Genomic DNA, 22,911 nt, shown 5'->3' on the forward strand with positions numbered 1-22,911 from the left:
CCCTCTGTTCTTCATCAATGCTGAATTATGAGTGGAATAAATGAAGAGTGTTCCATTCTAATAGTAGCAGTTCATCTGGGGTATATGCCAATAAGTAGCAATTTGGATTTTTTAAAATTAAAAACGGTAGTCACACATTTGCTCAATTTAGCAGACAGCTTTATCCTTGCAACTAAACTGAATCAATTTGGACCTAGGGATATAAGACATTTAAATGTAGGAAAAGTGGAATAAGAGGTTAAAGATGGGAAATACATTTCAGTTTATCACATGGTACTGATGGTGGTGGTGATGGTGGAGACAGTGGAGACTGCAATGATGATGGCAATTATGATGGTGATGTCCTGATAAACCATCACTGATAACTCTCTGTGCTCTGGGAACATCTGTCAGACCATTTTGTCTGTCTGATTTGAAACCTCAACAGCAACATCCCTTGAGAAACAATGGCCTGCTCTGTTTCCATTTACTATGCCACTTGAAATGTATACAATGTGGTCTACTCTGCAAATTTCTCTTGAATAAATGATTATTGAATATTGGGGATTTGTCCAAAATAGGTTGTCTCTTATATTTAGGTTTTATATATAGGGAAAAAATGGCTCTAATTGTTCTTTGTTGTTTGAGGACTGTATTATGTATTGGAGGTTGAGACAGTTTCCATTCAGGAAAAACTGAAAAGTTTTTCAGAATTCTTATTTTATAGATTTATTTATTTGCTTATTTAGCAAATATTTCTCTAGTGCCTTTTGTGTCCCAGGCCTTATTGAGGATAAGACAGAGAATCAGGTATTCCTTTGCCTTTATAGAACCACATAGGAAACGGGAAACAAGTATGTTTGGGTCAGGGCTAGAGTCCTTAATCTCTGACCCAATATTCCATTGTGGTGGTACTATTCTTGACACATTCTTGAGAGAGATGGGATACAGAAGTTATGCTAGGGAAATGCACCTCCTATTCCTTGCTGAGATATGACCTCCAGCCCTTTTAAGATCTCCTATTCTATAACACTGAACCATGCATCTGCTAAGAAGTCCATTTTCCCCTTAGCTTAAAAGTCCAAAACTTTACTTTTCATTCATTTGTTCATGTTTGTTCATTGATTCAATCATTAAACATTTAGTGAATGTCTTCTATGTGCAAACATTATGCCCAATACCAGGCAGAGTATGTCTCCATGTCTTGGGAAGTGAGAGAATCTCCCAGACCAAACTAGACTTCTGGCTGTCACCAGGGTTTCATATGCTACAGCATAGATGATCAGTGACATCCAAGTTGCCTGCAGTCATCGGGGGATGACTGTTCCCACCCTTCCATGAAGAGAAGGGTGGTAGGGTTGGGGAATGTGTGATCAGTACTTTTTGAAGGAAGCTAGCTCACTGTAGCAATGTTTGAAAAGTCTTTGATTCTATCTAGTGAAGAAAAACAATTTTGCATCATATGGTATTTAACAACTACATATAAACATTTCAGAAATCAAGTTGCACTAAACTCAGAACTTTTGCTCAAACTTTAACATTCCTAACTTACATGAGATGGGAAAAAGCATCTATTCTTATTCTTTCCATCTATGACTAGTTTGCAAAGGGCTTTGCCTGAGGGGACTGGCTGTACAACAGAGGTGTTGCCACTTCGTGAACAGGGAAGTATGTAGACCCTAGAAGAGAGGTGTTTGGTATAAAGAGTTTTTGGTTTTGGATGGAGTCCTCAGGCAACTTTCAAATTAATAAGAGGGTTAATAATATAATAATTTAATATTACATATTATAATTCTAACTTAATAGGTATTCCACCTCTTGTAGCAGGTGTATGGACTCATTTCTTCCTTGCATCTGTGTCCAGGTTACTTGCAACCCCGTGATCTGCCCAGTCGGGGTGTTATGCCCTTTGTCCAAGGACTTCTTTGTAACACGGGGTCAAAGTGCAGGAACTCCAGCTTTGAAGAGTCCCTGGATCACCATTTTCGGTAAGAGACACACAAACATCCTTTACAGATTCCTGGGAAGTTGATGCACATAGCAGAAAGCTGGCTCTTAGGACAGCCTTAATAATTTGGGACAGATCAGGAGATCATGAAAGTGCAGAATTTAGAACTTAAAGAAAATTGGTTTTATTAAATTCAAATTTTACATAATAATGACTCCAACTAATGGTTAGTGTCTGTTAGCAGGAAACTCTCAAAACAAATACTGATGAGCAAATCCCATTTGCATGCAATCTTTTGTTTCTGTCCATTAAACTCTGACTTCAAAATTATTTGCTTAGTCAGTTTTTTATTTTGGTGTCAAGGGCCCCCCAAACAAGCAATTTTTGAGCTACCTACTGGGATTCTGTCTTCAACTGAGATCAGTCAACTCTTTCTCCTCTATCTTGTCACGTAACTGGACTGCAGGGAAGGTATGATGCCTTCTCTGATTCTCTCAATGCTGAGTTATGCTGACATTGCCTGTGGCATCAGCTGGCATTGGGGACTGAGATATTTTCAAGTGAGAAGGGTCAAAGTGAATATACTTAAAGTGGAGGATTTGGAATGTTCTGGAAAGTTCTCCCAGGTGGAGTAAAGAATGGGAAAAAGTGACTAGTTTCTCATGATAGTATGAATTTATTAGGCATAGGTGTAGGTTTTATTATGTCTATACTCATTGGTATTAACAGTCTAAGGCATTTAAATATGAAGTGAATGTTTTTATGAGATCTCTTTCAACTTTCAGTTACAAGAAGAAAACTAAAAGTTCCCAGATAATTTTGGACACAACTGTATAATAATTATAAAAGGTGCCATCTTGGTCCATTTGGGCTCCTATAACAAAACATTATAAACTGGATGGCTTATAAGAAACACACACTTTTTTTTTTTTCTCACGCTTCTAGAGACTGAGGAAATTCAAGATTATGGAACCAGCAAATTTGGTGTCTGGTGAGGATTCATTCCTTACAGACTACACCTTCTAGCTGTGTCCTCACATGGGGGAAGGCTGGAGGGGTCTCTCTGTGGTCTGTTTTACAGGGACACTAATAATATTTTAAAAGACTCCACCTCCAGGAACTAAATGCCTCCAAGGCCCCATCTCCTTATATCACCTGAGGGGTTTCAGTTTAATATGTGAAGTTGGAGGTAAGCAGATATTCAGATCATAGCAGGTGCGTTTGTTTTAAAGCTGTGTAAACATATGATGCAAAGAATCATTTGAAATGTCAAGTATAAGACTATAATATTGAAAAGTCCCATTATCTCTCTGTGTGTGTGTGTGTGTGTGTGTGTGTGTGTGTGAGTGTGTGGTGTGTCTGTGTGTGTGAAGAGAAAGTATACATGCAGAACTCTTTCTTCCTGGGAAGCACACTGGAATTCTCAGGCTTATCAGCATTTTTATTTCAGGTGTTATATCTGTACCTTACACAGAATGGGGAGTTTAAATGATTTTGAAATGGAAAGAGTTTTTCACACACACATTCCTGGCTCTATGATTTTTTTGGTTCTTGTGAATCTGCACAACTAACCAATCTCTCTGCATCTCAACTTTCTCACTTACCTACCTCAATTGTGCTGGATATTCAGGGAAAATAATCTAGTATGATACAGGGCACAGACACATACAACCAGAAGGAGTTAATAATGAATTCTTAGTACAATGGTTATAACAACTGTAAGATACTTTTTGACATTAGGAAATTTCTTTCTCTCTTTCCTTCCTTTCTTTCATGCTCTTCCTCTTCAACATCCTTATTCCAATTTGCAGAAACTCAGTGATTTCAAAATCAGCTTTATGAGAGTTCTTCACACCACATTGCCATCATGATAGTCAGTTAAATAATTTGCCAGCCTCACTAAACCTTTGATTTTTAAAAACCAAGAATAAAATTACTCACAGTGTCTGCCAGTGCCCAAGGCAAGGTGTGAGAAATGCAAGATGAAATAGAGAAAGAAAATCATAAGTGAGAAAAGAGGGAACAGTGAGACAGAAAGAGAAGGAAGAACAAAGAAATGCACTGGTCAGGCTTGCTTCTGGTTTCAGACTGGCCACTGGCAATCCTCACTTCTCCTTTGCTCTCTTTATCTTTTCAAGTGTGAATTCGGTTGAAGCTCAAAGCCATAAACAAATAGTCACTTCTGTTTATTTTCTGTGCTAATTGTCTCACTTTAACTAGACCTGAAAACAAATGTTTTCCCTTCAAGGCTACTTAAACATTATTTGAGTTAAGTTAGTTCATGAATTTTCATGACTTTATTTTTCCCTGGGCAAAGTTCACTGTGGAGGGAAATCCCTGGTATCAGGTGATGTGGGTTATGATTATGCAAACCAGCTTCCTCATTCCCGGGTGTTAGTGGGCTTCCCCTTCACTCTAATAAGAGGATTTCAGAGCAAAACAGGAACCATTTCCTACAGCGGATTAGGTGGGTGTTCCCACAGAGTGTTAGGGAATGTTCCTGTTTTAAGATAAAACAGAGAGCATAAAAGCAAATGTAAAATGCTTTATAAAATGCCCGTGCTGTCTAAAGCTCCTTCCATTCCCTTCCCACAGTCAGGTCTTCAGAGCTGATTGACACAATTAGCCATGCTGGACGGTTCTTCATGTTCATTCAACAGTGCCTGGTGCCCTGCTCTCTCACCTGGTCAGCTGTTGAGTCTTTCACTCCTGGCTCCTTGGAATACCTTTTAACCACTTCCCAGTGAACTCCAACAACTCCTGTTTTGCGGTCACCAACATTTTCATTTTTACTTTTCTCCATTGTCAACAGCACCAGATACTTTAAGGCTCTTCTGCCCCTTGGTAACCACAGCCTCCTTCTCAGTCTTGTTTGACCATTGCCTGCAGCTGCTTTACCTTTCAGCTTCCTAGTTCGGCTAGCATTCTTCAGATACTCTTTTAATCTTATTATTAGTCTCTATAATATTCTTGGGCCCAGAGTCCAGCTTCTTTCCAAGGAGCTGAATCTTCCTTCCTCCATCCAAAGCAGCTAGAATTTGATCCTTGTTTCTTTTTGTGGTTGTTTTTAGATACACATGGCAGTAAAGTATATTTTGACATATTATACATACATGGAGTATAACTTATTCTAGTTAGGAGCCCATTCTTGAGGTGCTACATGATGTGGAGTTTCACTGGTGGTGTATCATATATAAACATAGGAAAGTTTAATTCACTCTATGTCTTTCTTATTTCCACCCCCTCTATTCCCTTCATTCCCCTTTGTCTAATGCAATGAACACATATTCTCCTTGCCCTTGTTGTGTGTTAGCACCCACATATCAGAGAGAACATTCAGCCCTTGGTTTCTAAGTTTCTCTTATGTCTCCAGTTTCATCCATTTACCAGCAAAAGTTATAAAGTCATTCTTTTCTATGGCTGAGTAATAAATAATTGTGCATACATATACATTTTCTTTATCCATCCATTGGTTGAAGGGCACTTAGGTTGGTTGTTCTTGTTTCCAAAAGATTTTGCTGACATGGAGAAGCACTGATATTGGAGATAGGATGAGGAAGACTTCTTGCCCCATCCCTCCCCCTTGGAACCCCTTTCTACAGTGATCAGTATCTCCCCTCACGTATCTCAGTGTCTTCCATGGAGTCCTCCACTTTTCTTTTTCTATTGTCCCCGTCCTCCCAGACTTCCCATAGTTAAGGTCCTTCCTCTAATGTATGTAGACAGCTCCTGAGCTGGTCAGTTGCTTCCTCATGATGATCCACATTGACTTCTGCACTGAGAAACGGTCATTTTCAATGGTCCCAGGGTTTATTTCCAAGCCCCTTTCAGTAATTTAGTGGAAAGCTGGGGAAATTGATTCTTAGTATTGAATAATACAATCTTAATATATCATTTAATTTACTTTTTCTTCGTGTATTTCAATATAGGATTGTAGGGTTTTATACCCCTATGAAGATCAGGCCTATCTTTTGTTATTTATTTTCCTAGTTACTTTATGCTTTTAAGAATATATTTTGATGAGTTTTGACCATCTATGCACCTGTGTAACCACCATCATGATCAAGATGTAAAGCAATTCAAAGCAATTCTACTATTTCCCCCAATTCTTCTGTGCCCCATCCCCACTGAACCTACTCCAGCTTCACTTTCTTTCCCAGTTTCAAGCAACAAGTGTTTGCTTTCTGTTATCTAGGTCTGATTGGCCTTTTCTAGAAATTCATATAAAAGACATGTCTTTGGAGTTTGTTTTTTTTCAGCCAGCAAAATGTAATTCATTCCTTTTTAAAAAATGTAATTCATTCCTTTGCTAAAGTAGCATTTCATTGTTTGGATATGCCTCACTTTCTTTATCCATTCACCACTCATCTCTGGACAATTTGGGTTATTTCCAGTTTGTCCATTTATAAATAAATACAAGGAAAGGTGCTATGAGCATTAAAAAAGTCTTTGTATTAACAGATACTTTAATTTTTTTTTCCTGGAAAATAGCTAGGAGCAGAATGGTTTGGATGTACTTTTAGCTCTATAATAAGTTTCTACCCTATTTTCAAAAGTACAGTTTTACACCGACAATATCAATATATAAGAGTTCAAGTAGCTGAGCTGGGGGTGTGGCTCAGTGGTAGAGTGCTTGCCTAACATGCACAAGACCCTGGGTTCAATCCCCAGTAGGAAAGATCTCATTGTTCTACATCCTTGCCAGTGCTTGATATTGTGCTAATTTATTTAATTTTAGTCATTATGTGATTGTATAATTTTATTTAATTGTAGTTTTTTTTTTTTTGCATTTTCCTGATCATGAATGTTCTTGAGCATTTTTTCATGTGACTGCTGACCATTTGAATTTTTGTGTGTGAAGTGTCTATTCAAATCTCATCATTAATATTTTATTTTTGATTATGTTGAATTCTCAGAGTTCTTTACTTATTCTGGATATAGTCTTTTGTCAGATGTGTATCATAAATATTTTCTTCCAATTTCTGACCTATCCTTTGAAGAGCAAAGACTTTTCACCTTGATAAAATTAAATTTATTTTCTGGGGTTTTTTTGTATTTTCTCTATTAAATAAATATTTGCCCAACAGAAAATCATTAAGATTTTTCTCCTACATTTTCTTTAAGAAAATGGTATGAAGTAAATATTGGTGTTTATTCTCTTTACATATAGATATGCAGTTCTGGTATGATTGTTTAAATGATGATCCTGTTTCAGCAAAATACATTTGTGTGTGTGGTGGAAATTAGTGGATCTGATGACAGTGTGAAGATCTCTTTTTGAACTCCCACATTTCATTGATCTTTGTGATTCCACTCTCCCTAGATTAAAATCCTCAGTAACTATAGCTTCAGAGAAAGTCTTAATATCAGGTAGCATAAATCAGCTAATATAAATTCCTCAACTTCGCTTCTTTTCACAATTATGTTGGCTTTTTATGTCCTTTGGCTTTCCATATAAATTAAAAAATCAGCTTGTTAATTTGTACCAAGAAAGTCAGCTTTTTATGGAGATAATATTTCCAGAAAAAAAGTCTTTTTGAGATTTAATTTACAATACTATAATTGACCCATTTAAAGTGTGCAATCCAATAGTTTTTGGCATATTCAGAATTGTGCATAGATGAATTTAATCATCACAAACAATTTTAGAAAATTTTCATCACCCCCAATAGAAAAATCTATATCCCTTAGCATTCATTCTCTGTTTCCCCCAATCTTCCCTCCCCTTGGTGCTGGGCTTTCCCTAATCTACTTTCTGTCTCTCTAGGAACATTTCATATTTGTAGAAATTGTTAAACTTATTTTTTAAATGTTTTGACCATTGGCTTCTTTCATTGAGCAAAATGTTCATCAGTGATGTAGCATCTGTCAATACTGCATTCTTTTTTTTTATACTGATGAATCTATCTATTATCCATTGATGATATTTGAGTTCTTTCCTCTTTTTGGATATTGTAAGAAATGGCAGAATATTCATGTATGAGTTTGGGGCATAGGTGTGCTTTTATTTGTGTTTTGATGCATGTTAGATTGTCTAACCTCTGTTTAATATTTTTAAAAATTGTCAGATGGTTTTTCAAAGTGACTCCTTCTCACTGGCAGTGAATGAGGTTCAATTTCTCTACATTTTCACCAATATTTATACTTCTGGTTTTTGGCTTATAGCTATGCAGGTAAGTGTAAAGCGATATGTTGTCCCAGGGGATTACATTTTAATCTATAGATAAGTGTGAAGAGAATTATTATCGACACCAAATTTTCTAATCCATGAGTGGGACGTGTTTGTCTCTGGGTGCAGTGGCATATGCCTGTAGTCCCAGTGATTCAGGAAACTGGGGCAGGGAGATTGCAATTTTGAGGCCAGCTTCAGTATTTTTGCAAGACCCTGTCTCAAAAAAAAAAAAAACAAAAGGTCTGGAGATGTAGCTCAGTGGAAGAGCGCCCTCTGGCTTTATCCACCAGTACTCCAGTACTGCAAAAAAGCAATGTCTATTTAAAGTTTTCTTGAACTTCTCTCAGGAATGTCTTTGTAGTTTTTAGTGTTATACATGTTTCATGAAATATATTCCTAAGTATTTCATGTTTTTTTGGTTTACTTTTAGATTTTTCAAAATATGAGTAATTATTTTTAGTAGTTTTAAAATATGTTCTTCAGGTTTTATATGTACATGATTAGATATATCATGTGAAACTGTTATTTAAAAATTTTCCTTTCTTATCCAGATGTCTTTTATCTCCTTTCTTTGGGATTTATTGTGCTCTTCTATGTCTACCTTATTTAAATTAAACCATTTATTGTGGAGCCTTTCTAATACAAACTCCCAAAGGTGTATATTCCCCTCTAAACACTGCTTTGCATCTCACAAATTTTGAAATGTGTGTTTTCATGTGCATTAAGTCCAAAAAATTGACTGATTTTTCACCGTGTTTTCACTGTTGACCCATGGATTGTATTTGTAGGTCAGATGTTTGACTTCTAAAGTATCTGAAAAATTTCCTGAAATCCTTGTTATTGACTTATATTTAATTCCACTGTGGTCGGGGTACATCCCAGGTGATTTTGGCTTGTTACAGTTTGTCGAGGCTTGTTTTCTGGCCCTGGCTTGTGGCCTCCTTTGATGAGTATTTAATATGTATCTGAAGAGACTGCTTTCTGCTGTCATTGGGTGGAATGCTGTGTAAGTCATCAATATCTTACTGATTTTCTGTCTATGTGCTTTATAAATTGCTGAGAAAGGAATTGAAATCTCCAATCACAAAAGTCATTTTCTTTTTTTTAAATAATTTTTTTTAAAGAGAGAGAGAGAATTTTTTTTATTTTTTTTTTATTTTTTATTTTTTTCATCTTTCATACATTTGATTCAAGTGAGTTATGCACTTCCATTTTTACCCCAAATACAAATTGCAGAATCACATCAGTTACACATTCACAATGTTTACATAATGCCATATTAGTGACTGTTGTATTCTGCTGCCTTTCCTATCCCCTACTATCCCCCCTCCCCTCCCCTCCCATCTTCCCTCTCTACCTCATCTGTTGTTGTTCAGTTCTTTCCCTTCCCCCCCTTTCCCCTCACAACCTCATATATGTGATTTCGTATAACGATGAGGGTTTCCTTCCGTTTCCATGGAGTGAGAGAATTTTAATATTTATTTTTTTTAGTTTTTGGCGGGCACAACATCTTTGTTTTTGCATGAGGTGCTGAGGATCGAACCCGGGCCGCACGCATGCCAGGCGAGCACGCTACCACTTGAGCCACATCCCCAGTCCCTCTTTTTTTTGTTTTAATTCTATTAGTTTTGGCTTCATATACTCTGAAGAGCTGATGTACATGCATGCATATTTTCTTCATTGACTCACCTATAATGACAGAATGACAGGCAAATTCACGTATACAATAGAGTATGCACACAACATAATGGTTATAATAGGTTTTGTTACATATGCAACATACTAAATAACATATAATACATATTATATGATCATATTTAAGCTCTTTATTCCTGGCTATATTCCTTGCTTTGAAATCTACTCATATTTATACTTATATACTCAGGGGAGTTTTCTTTTGGTTAGAGTTTGCATGATCTTTTATTTCTACTTACTTTTCAGCTGTATGTGCTTTATATTTAAAAATAGCATAACCTGACAATGTTTGCCTTATCTTTAGGTCACTAATAGTTAATACACTAGATTTAAATATTGCTACTTAATTTCTACTTGTGCCATATCTTTTATACTCCCATTTTCTTGTTTTATTGCCTTGTTTATGTAAATTAAGCGTTTCATGTTATTTCCATTTTTCTCTATTGACTTACTAACTGTATATTATTCTAATGGTTTATGATAATTCATGCTAGTAAATTGTTATTGGTAGGAGTATTCCTAGAAGTAGAATTGCAGGTCAAGAGCTAAATAAAACCTTTGATTTTGTTGGTGTTCTCCAAATGACCCTCTATGGAATTGTGATAACCTGCACTCCCTTTTCTAAAATATGAGGATATCTCTTTTCCAAATAAAGCCAATAGAAGATAGTGTTGAACTTCTGGATTTCTGCCGTTCTGACATATAGGACATATCTCAGAGTTCATGGCAGAAGAGTATGGTGGAGGGAAGCAGCTCACACCATGATCAGAGAGCAGAGAGAGTGGTCTCCACTTGCCAGATACAAATATATACCCCAAAGCCATTCCCCCAGTGACCCACCTCCTCCAGCCCATGCCACCTGCCACCAGTTACCACTCTGTTAATCCCATTAGGGATTCACTGATTAGTTTAAGGCTCTCACAACCTAATCACTTCCCCTTGGAATCCTCTCCCATTGTCTTAAGCATGAGCGTTTGGGGGACACCTCACATACAAACCATAACACCTTCCAAGCAGATAACTAAAATAATGGCATTGCACAATATAAAAAAATGAAATAGATAGTGGTACAATGCTGGTGGGTAGATTACAGGCCTTATCAGTTTTCATCCATTTTACATGCATGCATCTGTGTGTGTGTGTGTGTGTGTGTGTGTGTGTGTGTGTGTGTGCATTTATTAATGAGTAGTGGTGGTTACATTACTCATTAGTCAGAAATTAAGACCAGTGCTGATGAAGCTACATTTTAAGAAAAGGACTGTGAGCAGCCTATCTCTGGGTGGCCTGGGGAAGGGGGTTGTCAGCAGAGGTTGACAATGTTCAGGAAAGTAGGGTCTGGCCCAGTCCAAAGGTCAGTTTGCCTATAATCCTAGCTACTCAGGAGGCTGAGGAGGGACCCTGGATCACAAGTTTGAGGCAAAGATGGGCAACTTAGGGAAACTCTGTTTCAAAATAAAAAATAGTAAGGGCTGGGGGTATAGCTCAGTACTACAAAAACAACAAACAACAAAACAAAAAAGTTCACCTCTGCTCATCTGATGGGTATGTCTACAGCCCAATTCAAAGAAAGTTGACTTACATGTGGACATGCTTAAAACTTGACCAACAATGGCCTCCTGGCTCTCTTTAAGTGCCCTGAACTAATACTATTACTCCATTTTTATTTTCTTCTTTGACACACCATTTAGTACTTAGAGCCATTGTTTTTGGTCTAGTGTTTGGAGATATCTATATGATTTATTTAGTTATTTATTTTTAGTAGACCTGAAGAAAGCCCCAAAGAAGAATCCTTGCTTTCTTTTTTTCCTTCCTCAGATGAGCGTTTCTCAACTCCACTTCTCCTTTTGGTCCTGGGCTGATTACAGATTTCGAAAAATACTTCATCCTCCAAGGTTTCCCTGCCCTGTGTGAACCCCTGCCCCGAGTTACAGGTGGATGACCAGGGTTGGGGTCCCACGTTCCCTGGCAAGCCCTCCTTCTGCCAAGAATTCCACTCAGAGATTTCCTCACTGGCTTTGATGAGAGGGAGCAGAAATATCCCAAAGCAGAATTCTTATAAAAATTATTTCTGCCTGTGGATCTGGTTGTCTTAGAAATAATTCTAATTCAATAAGAACTTTTCTATTCAGAAATTAATAAGTAAAAATTAGTAAAAGTTGTAAGAGAGAAAAATCCTACTGCTTCCATAGCTGATTTGTCTTTGTAGCTCTTATGTGAGACTGCATCTCAGATCTGCATTAATTATACTACTGATGTTACTGGAGTCGGAGGTCAGAGGACCAACTCTGGGGGGTCCCATCAAATCCGATCTGGTCACGTAACCCTAAAAATTAAATGGAAAGAGGAATCATGAAAAGCAGGAAAGGAATGCCAGCCTGCATAGCTATACTGGACAAAGAGGATCAGGGATTCCCTGTCTTGGGGGGTACTGACATGAGCTTCCAGATTAAATACACAAGGGCAGCAGAAGGGTGCATTGTCAAGCAGTCTTGGCCAAACTGTCAATCTCAGGATTGCTCAGGTGGGGACTTCTGGGAGGTGATAAGAAAATTTTCTGGGGGCAGTTTTGATTCTTAACAACATATTTATCAATCAGACCTGTTGTTCCTGCAACTCAAGGTGAGAATCAGAGCAAATGGTCTTGGAATTATAGCCAAAGAGACAACTGTAAAATGGAAAAAAAATTTTTACATTTGCAGGCCCAAGTGAAGTGTCAGCATTCTTTAGCAGCAGCAACCTCAAGGTCCTTGTTGCAATGCTACTCACCCACATTCTAATTTACAGAGATGCTTTCATCACCCTGCTAGGTGGACAAAATATCATGATTTTATCTTAAACATGATTTTCCCAGGGTAAAATTATTTGCACAGTAATTTGACTACTGGGGGTCTCTCACTGGATCTCAGTTTCCAAATCTACAGATGGAGGGATTGGCCTATATCATGATTTCCGAGGCCCTTCCCACAGTGGGCATCCTCAGGTCCCTTGTGGAATTGCGTGGATGCATCTAGGTGTGATGTTTGGCCCTTGGACCTTTGAGGGGTGATTCTTGGTGTTAGTCTGAGGTCTGAGAAAGTTTGGTCATTTCTGCCAAGTGGCCTTCTCCTGCATTCTTCATTCTCACTTCTTCCCTTTACAATTTTGTACCTACCTGGCAAAGTCAAGCATTACCTAATAGAAGTCTAAGTAAGGAACTGGACTTAGGAAGAAATGGCTCCGCCTTGGGTCCTGTTGCACTGCTATATTTCTCTGGTGCTCAGGAATTTCTCTCATCAACATTTAATCCAGGATTTTCTAAGTATTTTCTTTTGTGATAAACAATTCTCATGCTGGTAATAATTTGTAATCCAGTCTTAATAACACACTGAGGTTCTTTTGAAATAACAATGAGAAAAAGAACATAAAGTCTGCTCATTATTACAGGGGAAACTCATCTTGAATTACATCCATCTCTATAATCTGATAATTGGGTGGTTTCCCAGGAAGGGCCTATGTTTGGGTGAGAAATGGGAGCATGAATCAACAGTTATGGCTTTCAGAGGTCACTCTTAGCTTTTAATACAAGGCCTCTACAGAGAAGTAGCAAGTAATTTCTTCTTGTGATTTTGCAATTCTGACCCACTCAAGTGGAAGGTCACACTTTGAAAGGTGAGATTTCCATGGGGCACAGCAGCCTCCTGGGGCAGGATGTGATCTCTGTGGTCTGGACTTGGTTTGCTGCTCACAGTCTGGTTGCTTTTATCAAACACATTTAGGTCTTCTTCTTCTTCTTTAAAAGGGATGTGACCCAAAAGGCACTGAGTTTGTTTTATTCTTCAGTACAGATTTGTTGAACTTGCTCAGACTTTATGATAGGTCACGAGGATTAAATGACAATGTTTGTGGAAGGGATTTTACTCTAATTCTTCGTGATATAAGCAATGTTATTTTTTCATGGTAGATTTACATATTGATGACTGTTAATCCACTTTGAATCTTCTCTCATTTGTAAGGACATGAAATTGAAAATATCTAGAAGGTTCTATGATCAGGAACTATTCTCCTCAATTTTATGTGTTTTTTTTTTCCTTTTTTGGATATTCTAATTTAATTGGATACTTGTAACTTTAACAAGTTTTCAGCAACTTGTGATGTGATTTGCTACTTGATTTCAAATCAGTAGTTTTACTGATTAAAACGAAATTCCTAGAGATTAGATGCAAACAGGTGCACAGTCCTGATTTCCAAGGTCATAAGAATCTTTTCCCTTGTTTACTAGTATATCACATTTATTTCTATGCATGACATTTGCAAAGTTAAGTAAAATGTAGCAATGTTCTCATTTTCTAGTCAGAATTAAAGTCTGCATTTTCCTATGATGTTAGATGAATCTGTGAATGGTCTATGATGGACTTGCAGGGAGGTTTGGGTTATATACTCATGGGAGAGCAGCTGGCCCCAGTGAGTGGCAACTGCAGGGAGGAGACCCCAGAGTCAGTGATTTTAACAGGTTTCCAGGTGGTCACTCACTCTGAACATCACAGCAGGAAGACATTTCCAGGAGCCCTATTTTTAAAGGGGAAAGAAAATCCTTTCAAAAACATTTGCTGTTATATATTTAACTATTCTCTTAGAATTGCACTTCATATAATTTCTTCTTCTTTCACTGATGCCATTCCTCCTTCAAGACCCCCTGGACCCTCACTCCCTCCCCCCTCCTCACCCCCCCACCCCCCGCTGGGGCTGGACCTGGGCATTTGCTCATCTTTACTTTTTTTGGGAAAAAAAAAATATATATATATATATATATATATATATATATATATATATATATATATATATATTTGGTACTGGGGATTGAACTCAGGGCACTTGGCTACTGAGCCACATCCCAGCTTTATTTTGTATTTTATTTAGAGACAGGGTCTCACTGAGTTGCTTAGCACCTCACCATTGCTGAGGCTGGCTTTGAATTTGAGCTCCTGCCTCAGCCTCTCAAGCTGCTGGGATTACCGATGTGTGCCACCGCGCCCTGCTGAAAATAAATTTTAAAACATTGTACATCTCCTATTTTTCAGGAGTAACATGGCTCTACAAGAAATTAAAATAAAAACAAGTACACTGGGGGAAATACTTCTTACAAAATGATTAAAAGTTACTATTGAAAACATAAATCATGCACAAAAACAAAGAAGACAGTAAACACCTTTAATAGAAAAACAGATAAAAGTGTTAAATATTCAGTGCACTGAAGTACTTGCCCTCTGAATCCCAGATTCACATAAAAAGGGCTCTTTGGCTCCTCCTCCTAAGTGTTATTGCAAACCAGAGTGTGTAGTTCCCCCAAACATGAGGAGAAGCCACCCTCATTGGCTACTCCTACCAGTATCCTGCAAATCTTCCTTGAATGTCTCTCTGTAATGTCCCCTTGTTGTAGTCAGGTGGGGGGAGGTGCACAGACATGGAAGTGACTGTCTGTGTTGTGTATAATCTCTAGGAATTAAGTAGCCCTGGGAAGGGTGTCCCTCAGGGACAGAAGTCCTCAAGATGTCAAAGCATCAGATATTGAGAAAACAAAAGGCAAGTCTAATACAATTCAGACCAGTCTTCAGTCCACATCTCAAATGGTTCTTGAAACTGTCTGCTCCTCTCTTTCTCCAAAACCACCTTTTTTAATTGGCAATTTTCCACCCTTGTACTCCTGAAATGTTTATCCTGCAGCCAGAGGGCTCTTCTAATTTCCAATTCCACTTGTTCATTGCTTGCACATAGGAACACAATTAGTGTTTTATCATTGCATTTTACAACCTTGCTATAGTGTCTTTTTTAGTTCCAGGTTTTTTTATTTTTTATTTTTCAGTTCTTTTGGATTTTCTACATTGACAATTATGTCATCTGAGAACAATGACAGTGTTATTTCTTCTTCCTCAATTGGTTTACCTTTTATTTCCTTTTCTTGGCTCACTGCTTTAGCCAGGACTTTAGTACAGTGTTGAAAGGAGTGGCGAGAGAGCAGTGCCTTGCTCCTAATCTTTGTGGGAAAGCCTTCAGGTTCTTACCAGCAAGTGTGATGACAGCTGGAAGTTTTTCTTTCTTTTTTCTTTTTTTTAAATAGCTGTTCTTTGTCAAGTTGAGGAAGTTTCCTTCTACCCATCTCTCTCTCTCTCTTAAAAAAAAATGCTTATTTTTTAGTTGTAGTTGGACACAATATCTTTAATTAATTAATTTATTTTTATGTGGTGCTGAGGATCGAACCCAGGGCCTTGCCGGTGCTAGAGAGGCACTCTTCCGCAGAGCCACAACCCCAGCCCCACATATTCTCTTTATTTAAAGTTTTTCCAGGTTTCAAACTGTAGCTGACCCCAGGAAGGTGGATGGCTTGGCCTTTTTAAAAGAAATGCAGGACCTGGCCGAGGACATTTGCGAAACGGTGGACAAAGCAAAAAACTTACAGAAACTTTGGAAAGAAAGATCAAAGACACCAGGCAAGTAAACCTCTTGAGCCGGATACTGCCTACCTGGGCACTGCTTAGGAAGAGGGGGGTGAAATCCTTACTGAGCGGGCTCTGCCTGTGGGTCTTGGGGAAAGGGGCGCCCTCTGGTGGCCAATGTCGGCCCCGCGGCCAGTTGTGGAGGGTCAGGAAGATCCTTCTTCCTTGCGGGAGGGAGGCGCATTGCACAGAGCTGAAGCTACCTTACCTCCCGAGGGGCCGCCTTCCATCAGAGTAGGCTCCACAGGTACCCCCTCTCCACTCCCTTCTCAGGTTTCTTCTGTTGACTTCCTATTTTCGCTTCCTCATCCTATCTTTAAGATCTGTCTGCACCCTCTCATGCAAACAGATCCCTCGGATTCCTTTCCTCCCCGCTGTCCACAGGATCACTAACGGTTCAGTTCTGGCCTTGGGTGATCAGCTAGCTTTGATTGTCAATCTTTTGAATTATTTTGTAAATGAGAATAATATCTTTTCATTGTGAAAAATATCCACATTATAAGAGACTTCGACTCTTATTTATAAACCTGTGGTGGAATTAGAATGGGTATAGGTCTTAGAGAGCTCTCACAGATGAAGTGTGCACCTCTAAGAGGGCAGCCCACGGCCGGTCTTCACGCGTCCGAGTCATCAGGGGCTGCAAGCTTTATCCAAGGGGGTTGCGCAGTGATCAACCCTGCCTGCCCCACGACCCCCACTTTAATCCTACCGAACCCATGTCTGCCAGACACCATAAAGGACAGAGAATCAAATTTTAATTTTGACGAACAGATAGTTTTTAAAATATTTTTGTGTCCCAAATGCTATATACATATCATTAAACAACCATTCATTTTAAAAAGTCTGAACTTCAAATTGAATATTGTATGTGTTTTTATTTGGTAAATCTGGCAACCTTAAGTACCCAACTCAAAATTATTTTTTGTTTATTTTTTCTTTCTGTGTTGCTAGAGATTAAGCCCAGGGCTTCATGCATAGGAGGCAAGCACTGTACCACTGAGCTACCCCTCTGTCCTCTTTATATATATATAATAGATATGCTCACATATGCATATATATATGTTTCATGGAGTACATACAAATAAATGGAGTCAAGAGTTTTGCAGAAAAATGAAGAATGAGCTCTTCAGAGAATGTAGCATTCATTATTATTTCTTAGAAAATGTCACCTTTGGGGTCTGGGGTTGTGGCTTAGAGGTTGAGCGCTTGTCTAGCATGCATGAGGCACTGGGTTGGACCCTCAGCACCATTAAAAATAAAATATTAAAAAACAAAGAAAAAGAAAGAAAGAAAGAAAATGTCACCTTTGTCCTGGGTGGAATAGGGCAGGGTGGGCCATGGCCTCCCAAAGCTGATTTCATGATGAACCCAAAGTGCTTCACAAAAGACTTCTGACACTGAATGAAGGAGTTTCTTATAATAGGCTCTGTTATAAGAGCATTCAGCTTTTATAGAATTTGTTTCTTTAAAAATATTTTTAGTTGTAGAAGGACACAATACTTTTATTTTATTTATTTTTTATGTGGTGCTGAGGATTGAACCCAGTGCCTCACACATGGTAGGCAAGCTCTGTGCCCCTGAGCTACACCTCCAGCCTCTAGATTTTTTTTTTTCCTAAATGAGTCTTTTCACATGTTCTTGAAGAAAGAACTGATTTTTTATTTTTGAGATGAAGTCTGTTTTCGACTAGCTAGCATTTGAGCCATTTCCCATAGTCTATGTAATTAAAAACTTATCTGAAAAATCATAATTTCATGTTTTGTTTCCCTTTCATCTTTTTCCTTTCTTTGTTTTTCTCTGTTTTCCCTTCATGGTCCTTGTCCTGTCTTGAATGTTCGCAATGCCCGCTGGAATTAGAAACCTTTTGAAAAATTTTCAAAATTTGGTTTACCAGTTAAAACATTTTTTCCCCAAGAAATTGCTTAATATCTATGGGATTTGGAGATCATCAGTGATTACTTTCTCCAGCTTTATTCTTCCTATCTGGATGTCACCATTTGGGAGCCAGGGCTCTGATACTTCATTTGATTTGAAAACTGAAGTGGTAACTTGGCAAATGTTTTTTTGGGTTAATGACTGAACTGAAATCTCTAAAATCTGCTCTATTGTAGGTCCTTCTTTTGGATCCAGTTTTTTAACAGTAAGTATCTTAACAAAAAGTTTAAAATTGATTGTTCCAAGATGTATGGTTGACAATGGTTTTAAATTTAATTTGTATATTAGACACTACTTTTTTTAAAAAAGGATTTGATTTTCAGTTACAATTGTGTAGGAGCTGGATTTTGAGAAAGCCAAATTCACTCCAGGAATGAATTGAAAGATGAGTTTTAATTTTAATGTAACTTTCTAAAATAAGGTCAGTGAAAAGCAGTTGGTGAGGTGAGGCCAGCAGGTGGTGGGGTTCCTCAGAATTGCTTAGTAAAATGGATTAGAGCCAATCCAAAGTCAAACTTAGGCCATGGTTTATGTGCCTGCCATGCAACCTTTGACTCTAAGCACCAGGGTCTTCACTTACAACATAAGTTTTCAATGGGGGTGACTTACAAGTAACCGAAGAACTTAAAAATAGAATAAAGCACCATTTCAATGATTAAATTAGCATTTTAAAGGAAATTTTGATATTCAGTGCTTGTGATATTGTAGCCCATTGATAGGAATCATGTATGCCTTGTGGTGAAAAAAAAAATTGACACAATGACTTTTGAAAAAGTTACTTGATATCCTTTGTCTCAGTAGTTGTTCTGACAATTTGTCGTATAATGCAAAAGAAATAAAAATAAAGTCTCATTTTTAATGACGGATACTTTTAATATCCCTAAGTAGGGTAAGTAAATGTTGATAGCCTCCTTAGCAGAGTCACTTAATAATTAATATGGTGCCTGGGTAATGATTCTGTCATGTCAGGTGTGAAAAGCAGAGGACGGCATCATAGTTGTAGCACAATTGTGATGTGCAGACTCTCAGGCCCTGTCTACAACGAGCTGAGGAAGAATGGCCACAGGAAAGCAGTTCTGTTTGTTAAAGGGAGACAATTCTAGGTAACTTTTCTGTTGCAGAATTCTGGTTATGAGGTTTAGTTTCTGATTGTGATATATAGTTTCATTTGGAGTGAAATGGTCATTCAAATATTCTGAGCAGAGGAATGATGATACATAAATTATGTTTCCAGGAATCTTTTTGGACATTCAATTGAGCATAGAAGGATGGTGACCAGAGTATAATCGGGAGGCCAGTTAGGAAATCGATGCATTTATGGCTAGAGTAGGTGATGGAGGCTTAGCACAGTCATGTGGTTACTGACAGAGGGGGTGGCATGTGGTGGGATTCTTGATACAATTTGAAGGTTGAACCAGTAGACTCCTCTGATGAATATAAGTTATCACAGAAGAGTCAAGAGTGACTCTTATTGGAAATATGGAGTGGCCATTGATTGAAATGGGGAGATTGGAACTGTTTTTCCTGGTGGTGACGTGAGGAGAAGAAGGAGATGGGGAACTCAGGAGACTTAATTTGGGCAAGTTAATGAGACACCCAAGTGACACTGTCAAGGAGGCTGTGGGTGATGTGATACCAGTTTGGAGCAGAGGTGAAGAGTCTGGTTGGATACATGAATCTGGAAGGTGTTGGTGCAAAGGTGACTTTTAAAAGCCGGGGAGGCAGAAGGTACAGAGGGAGAAGAGGAAGAGGACGGAGCTCTGAGCACTTGCATCTGAGATGGGGTTTCAGGCCAGCAGGGGAAGATGAGGTGGATGTCCTGGAAGCCAGGGAAACCCTTTTCAGGGAGGTGGAAATAATCGGCCTCAACTCTGCTGTTGATCATGTGGGAAGCAAGCGGATGGAGAAGTGACCCCTGGAAGTAGCAGCATGGAGACTGTTGGTGACGCTGACAAGAAAGGCTCCTGTGTAGTGACCAGAAAGAAACCATGACTGGAGTTGTTTTGGAGGGAGGGGACATGGGTATGGGCTACTCAAGGCAGCGTGTAGCAGGGGGCAGAGAGGCCTGGGTGGATGCTGGGGGTGCTCTTTCACAACCCACCAAGGACCTCATTTATCCTCAGCTAAAATGGACAGTTCTTGGAGGCCCTGATTATTGGTCTCAGCATCCCTTGACAAGCACATGCTGAGTGTTGGCTTCCTGCATCTAATCCTCTGAAGCAAGGTTGGGGCAGGGGAGCAGACATTCCAGAGTGACCCACCTCTGGACGTCCCCGACTCAGGTCACCTGGGATCAGAGCCCTTCTGCTCCCCCCACCTGCCACCTGGTCCACCTCCCTCTTCCCTTCATTGCTGTTTTTCTTCTTCCTCCTTCCGTCCATCCATCCTTCTCTTCTTCCTTTACTTTCTCTTTTTCATCCTTCCCTGATTCATTTTCTCTTTTTTTCCCTTTTGAGAGTTTGCAGTTATTTTAAATTTTAGATTTTTCTGATTTTATATTTTTGAGTGGATTTCAAACTTGTGTGTCCATATTTAAAAAAAAACACCCAACCAGAATGACTAAGATCTGTCCAAGACAAACCCACATGAATACAGTTATCCCACACCAGACAAAGGCGCCATGAACATACGTGGGAGAAAAGGTAGCCTCTTCAACAATGGTGCTGGGAGAACTGGAAATCCATATGTAGCAAAATGTAATTAAACCCCTCTCTCACCTTCCCCAAACTCATCTCAAAGTGCATCAAGGACATAGGTATTAGACCAGAGACCTTGAGCCTATGGAAGAAAAAGTAGGCCCTACTCTCCATCATGTCAGCTTAGGAACTGAATTCCTCAACAAGACACCTAAAGCACAAGTAAAATCAAGAAGGAATAAAGGGGATGGTATCAAACTAAAGGCTTCTTCATAGCAAAGGAAACAATCAAGAACACAAAGAGAGGACCTGCAGAATGGGAGGAAATCTTTGCCAGCTGCACCTCAGATAGAGCCTTAATCTCCAGGATATATAAAGAACTCAAAAAACTTAACACCAAAAGACAATAACCCTATCGATAAATGGGCAAAAGAAGTGAATAGACACTTCACAGAAGATAAAATACATAGATAAATCAACAAATATATGAAAAAATGTTGCACATCATTAGCAATTAGAGAAATGCAAATGAAAACTTCACTGAGATTTCATCTCACTCAAGTCAGAATGATAATTATCATTATCATAATAACAATAAATGTTGGGAGGGTGTAGGGGAAAAGTGCACTCATACATTGCTGATGGGACTGCAAATAGGTACAACCACTCTGGAAAGCAGAATGGAGATTCTGCAGAAAACTTGGAATGGGACAACCATTTGACCCAATTATTCCACTCCTTGGTATATACCCAAAGGACTTAAAATCAGCATATTATAGTGACACAGCCACATTAATGTTTATAGCAGCTCAATTTACAATAGCCAAACTATGAAACCAACCTAAGTGTCCTTCAACAGATAAATGGATGAAGAAAATGTGGTACGTATACACAATGGAATATATTACTCAGCCATGGAGAAGAAATGAAATTATGGCATTTGCTGGTAAATGGACGGAACTGGAGACTATCATGCTAAGTGAAATAAGCCAAATCCAAAAAACCAAAGGCCAAATGTTCTCTCTGATATGCAGATGCTAACACACAATTTAGTAGGGAGGGAATAGAAGTTCATTAGATTAGACAATGGGTTTGGAGGGAAAGGAGGGGGGATGGCAATAGGGAAAAAGTGGAATGAATCATGCATAACTTTTCTATGTTCATACATGAATTTACAGTAGTGTAATTTCTCATCATGTATAACCACAAGGATGGGAAGTTATGCTCCATGTATGTATAATATGTCAAAATACACTCTATTGTCATGCATATCTAAAAAGAACAAATAAAAACCAGATTCTGCTCAACAGGGTGACATATTAAGCCTGTAGGAGTCTCTTCCAACTGATGTCCTACCTACATTTCTTGCACTTTCTCTCTTGTTCAGCTGATAAATAAAACTAAAAAGGAAAATTTCTGGTATTTCTTCCTATCAGATGGACCTCAATAAAACAGAGGAGGTGATTTCAAAATTGGAAAGCCTCCACCAGCAGCCTCATCTCTGGGATTTTTTACTTTCATTGCCAAGACTACGTGAACACCATGTTCATGTGGAAGACATCCTGCCTGTCATGGTCCACTTTCTCCAAGCAGTTTTGAAGTAAGTAAAAAAGAAAATATAAAAGTATAGGTGTTGGTTTTTCCTCCTGATTTTTTTAACTTTAAGTAATTTTATTTTAATTTTTTAGTTGTTCTTTTTAGAAATACACAACAGTAGAGAGTATCTCCCTCATTTTTAATGGGTAAATAAGTATACAATCATTGAGAAATTATTTGAAAAAAGAAAAATGCTCATGATAATGGTGCTCTGAAACACCTGGAACCCTCACACCTCTACCTCTGTCCCCTTCTGTCTGTAAATATAGCTTGCCCTACTGCAGTGATGTTGTTCACATGCTCCCCAACTTGGAAAGCTTCATATTACCTTAGGAGCATTTCCATGGGGTCCTATAGTCCTAAAATAAATATTTTTAATGACTGCATAATATTCTATTTGGTGAGGTATTCTATACCATAAATAATAATGTTAACATTAGGCTTTAGGTTGTTTTCCACATTTTTACCATTAGACAAGCA

At 38.4% G+C, this 22,911-nt stretch overlaps 1 protein-coding gene across 1 annotated transcript in view; it reads left to right on the forward strand.

Annotated features, from left to right (window-relative positions):
- The window catches only part of Abca13 (ATP binding cassette subfamily A member 13), a 427,810-nt gene that overhangs the window by 21,349 nt on the left and 383,550 nt on the right, over positions 1-22,911 (forward strand). Inside the window, exons 3-6 of the mRNA XM_076864534.2 lie at positions 1,844-1,967; positions 16,107-16,258; positions 18,376-18,404; positions 22,272-22,435. Coding sequence (XP_076720649.2) covers positions 1,844-1,967; positions 16,107-16,258; positions 18,376-18,404; positions 22,272-22,435 — 469 coding nt within the window. The remainder of the gene's footprint in view (positions 1-1,843; positions 1,968-16,106; positions 16,259-18,375; positions 18,405-22,271; positions 22,436-22,911) is intronic.

This window comes from Callospermophilus lateralis, chromosome 1 (genome assembly GCF_048772815.1).
Source record: "Callospermophilus lateralis isolate mCalLat2 chromosome 1, mCalLat2.hap1, whole genome shotgun sequence".
Taxonomy (NCBI): domain Eukaryota; kingdom Metazoa; phylum Chordata; class Mammalia; order Rodentia; family Sciuridae; genus Callospermophilus; species Callospermophilus lateralis.